Raw genomic sequence first — 13,293 nt, 5'->3', positions numbered from 1 at the left:
TGGATCGTAATGGAGAAATAAATGATAGATGACGTTTTGCTCTTTATGTCTGTTGTCCCGTCGCTTCAGTTAAGTACTTGGCTGAACGTGAGTCTTCGAAACCTATTGAGTATTCTGGTCTATTGTGGACGTGGCTCATAATGGAAGGTACGCAAGGAGTAATGTGTTCTATTCTTACTTATTTGTCTGTTTCTATTGAGAGAGATTGGTGTAACCTTCTTACACACACGTCCTTACTTGTGCTTCTCTTGTGTGTAACGTTATCTTCTATTGTATATTTGTTGTACATTTGCCTTTATTTCTATTCACAATTTGGTACAAGTTTTTATATGTATGAGTCCTTTCTCTGGCCTTCCGTGCCTTGCCTTACCTCGCTCTGGCATTACCTAGTCTTGTACTGTTGTATATTTGTGCCTTTAACCTCTTCAGTACTGGGATACATTTTTACCTTGAGATTTGTGAATGATTAAACCACTTTATTAACATTAGGAAGTGTCTATGAAGGTCACAAGATTAATGGCCACAGTCTTCACTATTTCAATCCCGCACATGAGTTTCTGAAGCTGTATCAAATCACCAGATAGTAAGCAAAGTGAATACGGAAACGCGTCATGGTACTGAAGAGGTTGATTTGTGCAACGTTAACATAGGCACCTTCCTTTTCCTTCCTGGTGCCTCCTCACTTGGGTCTGATCTAATTTTCCTTGTTTATTTGTGGTACATTTACCCTTCAGTTCCATTAATCCTTTCAATAGTGGAAAGCATATTTAGGTTGATTTTTGTGTACGATTAAACGATTTTATTTGCATTGGGAAGGATCTATGGAGGTCAAAAGATTAATTCCCAGAGTCTTCACTATTCTAATCCCAACAAATGTCTGAAACTTTATAAAAAATCGCCAAAATAGTAGCCAGAATGAATAAGACAACGCGGTGTGGTACTGAAGGGATTAAGAGTGTGGTATAACCTTTACAAACACATCTTCTGCCGCTTTCTTTCTCCGCCTCTCGGGTCTAACATAATCTTGCATATTTGTTGTATATTTGACCCTTCAGTTCTATTAAGAATGAGGCGCCACCTTTACATAGAGGCCGCCTTCCTTCCCACCCGCTACCCCGGCCATGCTTGTCCCGCCTCCCAAACACACGGTCTGAATTCCCCGTGTACAATAACACCACTGCATTCCAGCCTTGGCGGGCGCGGCTAAACGACAACCGTTTCTCAAAAAATAAACTCCGCGCCGCACTTACTCCGGGCGGCGAACAAAAATCGTGCGGGAAATATTATAAAACGCATAAAAGGGACAGAATTTATGGTCATTTTTGTGCATAAAGACCGCCACCCCGCCTGCTGCTCCTGCTCCTCCTGCCCTGCGCCCCACATGCCCCTCTAAAGGTAATTTCCCTGCAGGACAAAGCTAATAAATCACAGAGGAGCTCGGCCTTTTATTCTCAGATTTAGCTCGCCTTGAGGAAGCACAGGACTGGCGCGTATTATAAAGCGGGAGGATTCAAAGCGAGAAGACCTTGTGGGCGTTTAATGTGGGTGAGAAAATGACCCCCTTGTCTTCCCGCCAGAAATTTAGAGGAGCTGGATGAAAGGGGCCACTCTCTCTCTCTCTCTCTCTCGCTTTTTTTTTTTCCTCCCGCCCTCTCTTTTTCTCTCTTCCTCCTCCCGCATTCTGTCTCCTCTCTGTGTTTTCTCGTTGTTTTTCTTTTCCCCATCTTCATTTCTTCCACTTTTCTGGGAGTTGACATAAACGTGCATTGTCTTCTTTTCATTCGTTTTTTTTTTTTTTCTCCCTTTCTGGCAAATTTCCCGGTGTTTTCCTACTTTTATTCCTGAAACTTGGAGAAAAAATGAGATAATGCTTTATATTTTTCTGTCGTTGTTTTTATTTCTTTTCCTATATTCCAATTAATCGAGTCTTTTCACCTTTCTTTATCCTCTTTTCTTCCATTTCCTAAGATCACCCACAATTTTTCCCATTTTTCTTCTTTTCCTATAACCCATTAGAATTCAAGTTAAAAGTCTTCTTAAACCACTCTTCCTTTAAGTTCCCCTATTTTCTCCCACACTTTTCCTATTTCCTTTCACTCATCTAGACTCCAGAAGAAAAATAACACACTTTTTCTTTTCTAATCATCCTCTCCCTTAACTCTCTTCCTCTGACGCTCTTTTCCCTGCCTTTGTGCGTGGAAGTGCCCTCTTTTTCTATTGTTTCTTGGTGGGAGACCCTGTGTTGTGTATCTGGCAGCTCAGTGTATTTGTGTGAGAGAGGTAAAGGTTTTGTTTGCGAATCAGACGCGAGATGGTGTGTTTGGTGTCCTAATGAGGTTCCGGGAAGCAGGTATAGGCGTGCGCTGGCTGTGTAGGAGTGCTCGTGGGTGTGTTTCCTGGTGGTGGGTTACTTAGAGAGATAGTTTGGTGGGTGAATAGATTGATTGATAGATAGATTAGTTAGTGAGTTCTTGTGTAGTTAGTCAGATAAGTAGATGGACAGATAAACAGATGGATGGATGGATAAAGGGATAGATAGATGAATGAATGGAAGGGTAGAGAGATAGATAGATTAATTAATGAGTTCTTTAGATATTTTGTTGTTCTGTAGTTAGTCAGATAGATAAGTAGATGGATAGATAGATAGATAAATGGATGAATAGATGGCTAGATTAGTTAGTGAAGTGTTTGGGTGGGTCTTTAGTTGTCTAATTAAAGAGATAGATAAGTAGATAGATAGACAGATAGATGGATAAATAGTTGGATAGATTCGTTAGTAAGTTGTGTGATATACCTTCGTTATAAGAAAGTATAAGAAAGAACATAGAAGAGAAAGAAGATAGAAGAGAAGAAGAGAGAAAAAAAAAGATGTGTGGGTATTTAGTTGGTCCTCTTATTAGTGAGATAGATTGATAGATAGATAGATAAATAGACAGACAGATAGAGTGGCAGACAAAAGCAGACCAATAGACAGTAAATGGATTAAATTAACGACAAAACAACGTAACCTTTTTCGACACAAAATAATTTGACATAACGTTCTGATCGCTAATGTAAAAGAACTATTAGCTGTGTACGTATTCTGTGTGTGTGTGTGTGTGTGTGTGTGTGTGTGTGTGTGTGTGTGTGTGTGTGTGTGTGTGTGTGTGTGTGTGTGTGTGTGTCTGCGCGCCCGTGTGCGTGTGCGTGCGTGCATGTGTATATTTACACTGAACCTTACCAATGAATTATTGTTTGGTGTCCACGCTCTCTCTCTCTCTCTCTCTCTCTCTCTCTCTCTCTCTCTCTCTCTCTCTCTCTCCTCAAACAAGAGGGGAGAGAGAGAGAGAGAGAGAGAGAGAGAGAGAGAGAGAGAGAGAGAGAGAGAGAGAGAGAGAGAGAGAGAGAGAGAGAGAGAGAGAGAGAGAGAGAGAGAGAGAGAGAGAGAGAGAGAGAGAGAGAGAGAGAGAGAGAGAGAGAGAGAGAGAGGCAGAAATCAATACATTTAGTGATCGCAGACACTCCCACTCTCTGTGCTCACTATTTGCCTATTCAAACACAGCCAGTAGTCCACTAATGCCTCGTCTCGCCTGCCCTGGTGAGGGTCGCTTGAGTCCCCGGGCTCGCCTCTACCTCTCCTGACGCGGGAACGACGCTGCCTCTCTTGAAATTGTCGATAAAACTACCCGTTCGTAAAATGGAAGAGGCTGTGGAGATTAGGATACTTCAGGACCGTGAGAGGAGGAGAAAAGACTGAGGGTGTTGTCGGCAAGCGAGAGAGTAAAGGCTGGGAGGAAGTCTGCGGGGAGATGCTTAGTTGTATGGATGAGTAAATGTAAATAGGAGAAAGAAAGTTATAGAAAGGTGAAGGGTGTGAAAATTCGAAGGGGGGGGGAGTGTTTGAGGTTGGTTTTAGATGTATAGGAGAGAGAGAGAGAGAGAGAGAGAGAGAGAGAGAGAGAGAGAGAGAGAGATGAAAAATTACAAGTAGGGGGGCCAACAGTTAATCTCTAGAGAATTTCAAACTTAATTATGAGTGAATCCTCGTGTCTCAACAGTACTCTCTCTCTCTCTCTCTCTCTCTCTCTCTCTCTCTCTCTCTCTCTCTCTCTCTCTCTCTCAAACTCACCCAAAAATCACCCCCAAAAACACCAAAGCGCAGTAAACAAGACAGTAACATTAACAACTACGATTTATACGCGACTCAAACCGAAGAGGCGGAAGGGGGCAAGAAAAAGGTGAAGGTGGGACAGAAGGCAACCAAGATGAAGGGGAGAGGGGATAGAGGAGGTGGTTGGGGTGGAGGGAGGTGAGGAGGGGGCAGGGGTTGTGTTTGGGGGGTTAAAAAGCAAGGGAGGAGGAGAGGGAAGGAGTAATCGGAGAGAGGAGGCAGAAGTCGTATGGGGAAGGGTGAAAAAGCAGGGGGAGGAATAGGAGGAGGAATGGAAGGATGGGTAGAAGAGGTGGGTTGTCAAAAAGTTGTGGGAGGAGGCGAGGGAGAGGAGAAGGGAGTGGAGGAGGGGCAGGGGTCGTGTTTGGGGTTAAAAGCAGGAGGAGGAAAAGAGGGAGAGGAGTGGGCAGGGGGAGAAGAGGCAGGGGATGTGTTGGGGGAGACAAAGCAGGGGAAGGAGAAAAGGGAAAAGGAATAATGGGAGGAAGGAGGTAGGGGTCGTGTGGGAAGTCAAAAAGTAGGGGGAGGAGAAAGGGGAGGGGTGGAAGGAGGGGTAGAAGAGGCAGGGTCGTGGAGGGATAAAAATGAGGGGGACGACGACTAACGTGAACGACACTGGCAGTCGGCCAAATTAATTGTGTGGGTAAATTATCCCCAAGTGGCGATAAATTCCAGGCCGATGATGTGGAGAGAGAGAGAGAGAGAGAGAGAGAGAGAGAGAGAGAGAGAGAGAGAGAGAGAGAGAGAGAGAGAGAGAGAGAGAGAGAGAGAGAGAGAGAGAGAGAGAGAGAGAGACCACCACACACCTGACAACACACCTGCCTAACAACACAACACACAAACAGTAACCTAACCTAACCTAACCTAACCTAATCTACCCCTACCCTACCCTACCCTACCCTACCCTATACTAACCTGACCTAACCTAACCTAACCTAACATACCTTAACCTAGCTTACCTTATCCTAACCTCTAATCTAACCTAACCCAAACACTACCCTACCCCACCATAACCTAACCTAACGTAACTTAACCCAACTTAACCTAACCTACCCTAACCTAACCCAACCCAACCCAACCCAAATTAAACTACCCTAACCCAACTTAGCCCAGTCCTCTAAACACACGTCTAACAATCACCTTCCCCTCCTCCCCACACACACACACACACACACCTGCGACACTCACCTCAGCAATCATGGGGTCAGTGTTCACCTGGCACATGTACACCCCGCGGTCGTCCTCCTGCACGTTCCTGATGTGAAGGTTCCAGGTGGTGCGGTCTCGGTAGGTAACTGACACGCGGGGATTGTGTGTCACGACCTGGTGGTGGATCGCCTGGATGGCCTTCGTGTCCGCCTTCACCCACCCCACCTGGTGAAGAGAAGCTGGTTAACTCCTTCAGTGTTGAGAATCCTTGCCTATTTTTTGACCATGGAAGTGAAAGATGAGGTTTTTGATGATGAGAGGAAGTGGATATGCTTATAGAGACGTGAGTAAATGGATTAGTTGGATAGAGAAGCTGGTTAACTTCTTTAGTATTAAAAATTCTTGCCTATTGTTGGCCATGAAGGTGAGAGACGAGTTTTGTGACGGTGAGAAGTGTTTGTGCTTATAGAGACGTTGTGGTGTGGAGTAAATGGATTGAATGGATAGAAAAGCTGGTTAACTCCTTCAGTATTAAGAATTCTTGCTTATTTCTTGGCCATGGAGGTGAGAGACGATTTTTGTGATGGTGATAGGAAGTGGCTGTGCTTATAGAAACGTTGTGGTTTGCAGTAAAAGAATAAGTGGATAGAAAAGCTGCTTGCTAATTCACTCTCCCTTCTGTTATTTTCTTATTTCCGTAGAAGAGAAAAAGTGTCATTTCGCTCCTATTTGCTTGTATTATCGTAGAGAAGAGAAGAGAAACGTTAATTCCGTTCTTATTTTGGTAGAGAAGAGAAGAGACGACTTGATTCAGTCTTTAGAGGAGAAGAAAGTTTGCCAATTGACTCCTTTAAACATATATGCATAGAGGAGAAAAAGCCTGTTCATTCACTCCTTGTTGTTCTTTTCGTGAAGAGAAGAGAGACGTTAATCCCTCCTTCTTTTGGTCTTTAGAGGAGAAGAAAGTTTGCCAATTCACTCCTTTAAACATATTTGGGTAGAGGAGAAAAGAAAGTCTGTTCATTCGCTCTATGTTTGTATTATCGTGGAGAAGAAAAGAAAAAAACTTAATTCCATCCTTTTTTTTTTTATTTTTGTTATGGAGAAGAAAGTTCGTCGATACACTTTTGTTATTTTATTTCCGTAGAGGTGAAGAATTCTTGGTCAATCTTACTTTTATTATTGTGGAGATGAGAAGAGATAGACGTTAATTTCATCTTTTTTTTTTGTCTTTCATTTCCGTAAAAGGGAAGATACTTATCAATTTACTCCTACTTGCTTGTATTATCGTAGAGAAGAGAAGAAAAGACTTAATTCCTCTTTTTTTGTCTTTTATTTCCGTAGAAGAGAAGAAAGAGAAGAAAGTTTACTCACTCACTCCTTTTAACATTTTCGTTGAGGAGGACGGAAAGTTTGCTGAATCACTCCATTCTTTTCGTTCTCATTTACGTAGAAGAGAAGAAAGAATATTAACTCCTCTTATACCCATTTCTTCGTGTGTGTGTGTGTGTGTGTGTGTGTGTGTTGTGTGATTTATTCAATGAAAAATATTCACATTATGATTTATGCAAAATTAGTCATGATATCTTGCATTCACACGAGTAAAATGCATTGTTGTACATATTTCCTGGCTTGTTTACACCGACCTTTGTACTTGATTGGTACTTTTCTTTTGGACTGCAGGATATTTGTGGCCATGGTTCTTTTCATTGTTCATGTATTGGTTTCGTTATCATTGTATCTTAAGTTTGGATGTGTTGTCTTTGTCCACTGTGGTCAATAAACTATCTATCTATCTATCTGTCTGTGTGTGTGTGTGTGTGTGTGTGTGTGTGTGTGTGTGTGTGTGTGTGTGTGTGTGTGTGTGTGTGTGTGTGTGTGTGTGTGTGTGTGTGAGTTCTTTGAGTAGTGGTAGTTTTGAAGGTCGATGAGAGACAGCAGGCAACTCCCACGGCGTCTATGGAGGACAGCTGGCGTCACTCTCTTTGCCGCCTCTTGCTGCGTTCACATGGAGGCAGAGAGAGAGAGAGAGAGAGAGAGAGAGAGAGAGAGAGAGAGAGAGAGAGGGAGAGGGTGAGGGTAGTAAGACAGGATTGGTGAGATAAATCAGATGAATAAATGTTTAGATTCAGATAAGTAAAAGATCTTCCGAGTGTGTGCTGGAGGAAATATGAGAGAGAGAGAGAGAGAGAGAGAGAGAGAGAGAGAGAGAGAGAGAGAGAGAGAGAGAGAGAATGTAACAAATGACATCTTGTATTATTGTGTGCAATTGTTACTATTTAGTTTATATAACTATTTTACTATTTTGTATTGCATTGCATTTCTCATGTACTAATATTATGTCAAAGATAGTTCTCGGCAACTCACCGTGAACTTTTGACTATTTACTATATATACCTTTGTAATATCAATTTGTAAATAAAAAAAAGAGAGAGAGAGAGAGAGAGAGAGAGAGAGAGAGAGAGAGAGAGAGAGAGAGAGAGAGAGAGAGAGAGAGAGAGAGAGAGAGAGAGAGAGAGAGAGATATTCAGTCCAATATAATGAGACAAAAGCAAAGAAACAGAAAAAAAAATAAAAAGAAAGCAAACACACACACACACACACACACACACACACACACACACACACACACACACACACACACACACACACACACACACACACACACACACACACACACACACTGAAGAAAGAAAACCCCAAAAAAAAGATAAAAGACGGAAAGAAAAAGACGAAAAAAATATACCTGAAATATTTTACACACCAACATCTAGAAATATTCGGACAGGAGGCGCCTCGGACATTCCTGCGGTCGGCTGGGGCTACGTTGAGCTGCAAGGGGCTTTTTACCGGGGCGAGGGCTGCGGGATTACCTTATGGGGACTGTCAGATGAATGTCAAGGTAGCGAGAAAGAGAAAGGGCTTACGAATCTACTAAGCGAAGGTGAAGGGGAAAAAATGGGATGTTGATGGGTAGATGGAGGTGTAGATGGGTGTAGGTTTAGGTGGTGGATAAAGAATGGGTGTGAGTGTTAGTGAAGTAAAAAGGAGTGAGTTTTGGAAATGTAAAGGAAAAGAGAAGGGAGAGGAGATGGATGAACGAACAACCCGGAGAGAGAGAGAGAGAGAGAGAGAGAGAGAGAGAGAGAGGAAATTGAAAGGATATGGAGAGGGAATGTGCAGATTTTGAGAGATTCCAAATATTAAAGACGAATCTCTCTCTCTCTCTCTCTCTCTCTCTCTCGCTCTTACTCAACAAATACACCACAAGTACAATCTCGCAGTAAAAATCATACAAACAACTAAGAAAACACAAAAATACCACGAATACAAACACAAACTCAAAAAATGCAAAATTAAAGAAAAAAAATCTGAAAATAAAATGTCAAAGGAAGATATAAGAAAAAATAAATAGGAACTGTGTCTTAATCCCCTCAGTACCATGACGCGTTTTCATATTCACTCTGCTTACTATTTATACAGCTTCGAAAACTCATGAGGGGGATTAGAATAGTGAAGAGTGTGGCCATTAGTCTTCTGACTTCCATAGGCCCTTCCTAATGTCGATAAAATAGTCTAATCGTACACAAATCTCATGGTAGCAATGTGTCCCAGTTTTGAGGGGGTTAAAACACACAATGTAGCATAAAATTGAATAAAAAGGTCCTAAAATGTGAAACGAGGCGATATTTATGAAAACAGACAATATTTAGAATGGAGTTAGTATGTAAAACCAGCAAAATACACCGCTAATTTGACCCTTTCACTACTGCGACGCATTTTTTACCATGAGTTTTGGTTATAATTAGACGATTTTATTTACATTAGGAAGGTGAGGAGGTGAGAAGATTAATAGCCGGAGTCTTCACTGTTTTAATCTCCACATAAGTTTCTGAAGTTGAATAAAATCACGAAATAGTAAGCAGAATAAATATCAAAATGTGTCATGGTACTGGAGAGGTTAAAGAAGATAAAGAAATGAATATAATGTGAAATCCAGGCGATATTGGATTTTATTTACATTAGGAAGGGTCTATGGAGGTGAGAAGGTTAATAGCCAGTCTTCACGGTTTAAATCATCTAAGTTTCTGAAGCTGAATAAAATCACCATACAGTAAGCAGACTAGATATTAAAACGTGTTATGGTACAGAAGAGGTTAGAGAAAATAAAGAAAATGCAATATCCAGATGAAATAATGTAAAATCCAGGTGATATTTATGAAAACAATTAATATTAAGTATACAATCCATACTTAAAATCCAGCAAAATACAACGCTATCTTAAAAATAAATAAAATACGCATGTTCTAAAATACAATAACTAGACAAAATAAGTAAAAATATGCAAAACTAATAATACAATTCACACTCAATAAAAATACATTAACTTTAGAAAAAATCAATAACATACTTGTTCTGAAATACCATAACCAGAAAAATTAATAAGAAAATAAAATACTAAATAAATGAATTCTACGAGTCTTTAAATACAACAGCCAGAAAAAATTAATAAGAAAATAAGCAATACTAATAATACACTCCACGCACTTAAAATACAACGTTAACTGTAGAAAAAAATAAAATATGCTTCCTAAAATACAATAGCCTGAAAAAAATAATATGAATAAATAAGAATACTAATCATACAATATACACTGAAAATACAACGTTAACTTAAAAAAAATAATAAATAGATAAATAAACTACGCATGTCCTTAAATGCAATAGCCAGAAAGAAAAATACGAAGAAAAAATAAACAACTCTAATACAATAAACTCTGAAAATACAACGTTAACTTAAAAATAAATAAATAAAAAAAAATACGCATGTCTTTAAATACAATAGCCTGAACAAAATAAGAAGCAAAAATAAGAAAACTAATAATAGAATCCACAGTGAAAATCCAACGCTAACTTCCAAAAAATCCTTCGTTTCATCTAAACTAAAGCAATGTACTCAGACGTCTCCCGGTCCAGTCCCCGCCCGGCAGTGGGGGGGAAACATGCCGCCACTGCCATGAGGACAAAAATGCATTGCCTTCCACTCACAAATAGATTCCAGCTCCCCTAAAGTCCATTTCCTGAGTGGTATTAGTCGCCCACAGTGATAGGAGGCAACAGTTGGGTGATGCTGGCCGCCCCTTCCTCGATAAATCTTTCCTTCCCTCTCTTGCTCTGCCGCTGCTCACTCACTCACTCTCTCTCTCTCTCTCTCTAGTTGTCTCTCGCTCTATTATTCTCTCTACTCTCTACGCATTTTCACCTTCTGGTTTGTAGTCTGTTATTTTTCTTCATCCGTCGCTGCTCACTGTCTCACTCTCTCTCTCACTCACTCACTCACTCACTAACTTTCTCTCTCTCTCTCTTTCGCTCCCATTCTCAGTCTATTACTCTATATTGTTATGTATTTTCTTTTCTTTTTTCTGGATTTGCTGTTACTCACTCACTCACTCACTCACTTTCTCTCTCACTCTCTCTCACTCACTTCTCTCTCATTCTCTACTCTTCCTTCCTTGCTTTCAATTTTGCAGTCTATTACTCTTTCTTTTGTATTTTCTTTTCTTTTTCTTCATCTGTCACTGCTCACTCACTCACTCACTCACTCACTCACTCACTTTCTCTCATTTTCTCCTCCTCCTTCCTTGCCTTCAATTTTGCAGTCTGTTCCTCTTTATTGTTTTGTATTTTTTTCTTTTCTTCATCTGTCGCAGTTCGATCACTCACTCTCTCTCTCTCTCTCTCTCTCTCTCTCTCTCTCTCTCTCTCTCTCTCTCTCTCTCTCTCTCTCTCTCTCTCTCTCTCTCTCTCTCTCTACTCCTCCTCTTTATCGCCACATATATTCCATTTTTTCTTGTGTGTTTGCAGTGTTGGACAGAATATTTCACTTCTGCCAAACTGTTTCATTTCTTCTTATTGGGAATGGTTTAGTGTTTCCTTTCCTTTGCCTCACTCTTCACCTTCCGTCACTTCTTGGCCCGATTTCTGAAACGCTTTGCTCTCTCACCACAACTATCTTCAAAGGCCACAGAATCGACCAACCGGGTTCTCGAGAGTGTTTTGCCTATCAGTAATGGAGATATAGTATTAATCTCCCACTATAACAGTACGAACACCTTTATAACTCCCTATGTCTTCAAGTATTCTGAAAGTAGGTTTTTTTTTCTCTTTTATTCTTTATTTCTTCTCTCGTCTCGTCTTCTGCAATTGTTGTTTCCTATCAGTCAGGGAGAAATAGTGTCAATCTCCCTCTAGAACAGTAGGAACCCCTCTATGCCTTCAAGTAAAGTATTCTGAAAGTAGTGAGATAAGGTGCAGAGGTGTCTTGAGAATATGTTCCTTTATTCCTACGTTTATTAAATCTTCTTTTGTTTAATTTATAGAAGTGTAGGATGACATGTTTCACTCTTACCAAACAGATTTTTATGTCTTTTCAAGTTTTAATGTCGAAATATTGTAGTGTTTAAATTTCCTTCTCTCGCCTCGTCTTCTGCAATCTTTTTTATTTTTACCTATTTGTAATGGAGAAATAGTATCAATCTCCCACTAGAACAGCGGGAGCACTTTTAAAACCCCGTGTGCCTTCAAGTAAAGTATTCTGTAAGTAGTTTTTTTTTCTTTTTATTCTTATTTCTTTTCAATTTTAATGTCGACATGCTTTAGTGTGTCTTTAAATTTTCTTCTCTCGCCTCGTCGTCTTCCTGTTTTGGGTGTGTTTGAGGGTGTTTTAGGGGTGTTTTGGGGTGTGTTTGAGGTTGATTTGTTAGGGGTGTTTTGGGTGTGTTTGAGGGTGTTTGGGTGTTTAGGGTGTGTTTGAGCGTGTTTTAGGGGTGTTTTGGGGATGTCAGGGGTGTTTTGTGTGTTTGTTTGATTTGTGGGTGTTTGGGTGTTTGAGGGTGTGTTTGAGCATGCTTCAGGGTGTTTGAGGGTGGTTTGGGGTGTTCAGGGGTGTTTGGATGTTTGGGGTGTTTTATTTTTGGGGTGTTTTGGGGTGTTTGGGCAGGTATGTTTAAGGGTGTTTTGGGTGTGTTTGATGGTGTTTTTGTTTTGAGTATGTTTTAGGGTGATTTTAGGAGGGTGTTTGTGTTTAGGGTGTGTTTGTGTTTTAGGGTGTTTTGGGGATGTTGTTTTAAGTGTGTGTGTTTGAGGGTGTTTGGGTGTTTAGGGTATGTTTGAGCGTGTTTTAAGGGTGTTTTGGGGTGTTTGGTGTGTTTTAGTGCAGTCTGTCCCATTATATTACTTAAGATATTACACATTCTCTTAATCTTTTATATTCATCTTTCTTTTAGTTTTCATCATTTATTTTTTTTCTCTCCTTTCTCTCCCATCTGTCTTATCTTTGGCATCCGTCCAATTTTGTTATAAGAACCCAAATTATGACTATGATGTATAATGAAAGGCCATTAACCGCAGAGAGAGAGAGAGAGAGAGAGAGAGAGAGAGAGAGAGAGAGAGAGAGAGAGAGAGAGAGAGAGAGAGAGAGAAGAGGGGGCGGGTGCTGGAAAAATCTTTGACCTGCAGTATTCATAAAATTCCAAATTCGGTTTATCCTTTGCCAAATAAATTCTTTCTCTCTCTCTCTCTCTCTCTCTCTCTCTCTCTCTAGTTGAGTTATGTATTTCTTCACTTCTCCCTTTTTTTGTTATTGTTTTTCCCTGTCCGTGTATTTCCTGGCTTCCATATTTCTCTTCTCTTGTCGTCTTCCTCCTGCCATCCATCATTCCTATTTACATATCTCTTTTTTTATTCATTTTATTCCAGTTTTGTTCTATTTTTTTTTTCAATTTCCTTCTTGTATTTGTTGATGAATGCGATGCCACTATATTCTTTTTGGAAAACTATGATTCGTTTTATTAAATTCTCTTTTTCTTTCGGTTTTTTTCAATTTTTCATCAATTCTTTATTTTTATTATACAACACATCTTTTCTGCCTCACTAATACACACTCATACCTTCTCTCATTTCTTATTGAACGCCCAATAACATAACTCTACGTA

At 40.3% G+C, this 13,293-nt stretch overlaps 1 protein-coding gene across 5 annotated transcripts in view; it reads right to left on the bottom strand.

Annotated features, from left to right (window-relative positions):
* LOC123511933 (protein amalgam-like) overlaps positions 1–13,293 on the bottom strand; it is a 90,061-nt gene that overhangs the window by 18,199 nt on the left and 58,569 nt on the right. For all 5 annotated transcript variants that reach the window (XM_045268037.1, XM_045268039.1, XM_045268038.1 and 2 more), the window contains one exon: positions 5,339–5,524. In XM_045268037.1, coding sequence (XP_045123972.1) covers positions 5,339–5,524 — 186 coding nt within the window. The remainder of the gene's footprint in view (positions 1–5,338; positions 5,525–13,293) is intronic.

This window comes from Portunus trituberculatus, chromosome 32, assembly GCF_017591435.1.
Source record: "Portunus trituberculatus isolate SZX2019 chromosome 32, ASM1759143v1, whole genome shotgun sequence".
Classification (NCBI taxonomy): domain Eukaryota; kingdom Metazoa; phylum Arthropoda; class Malacostraca; order Decapoda; family Portunidae; genus Portunus; species Portunus trituberculatus.
This window is presented reverse-complemented; position numbering and strand designations above follow the sequence as displayed.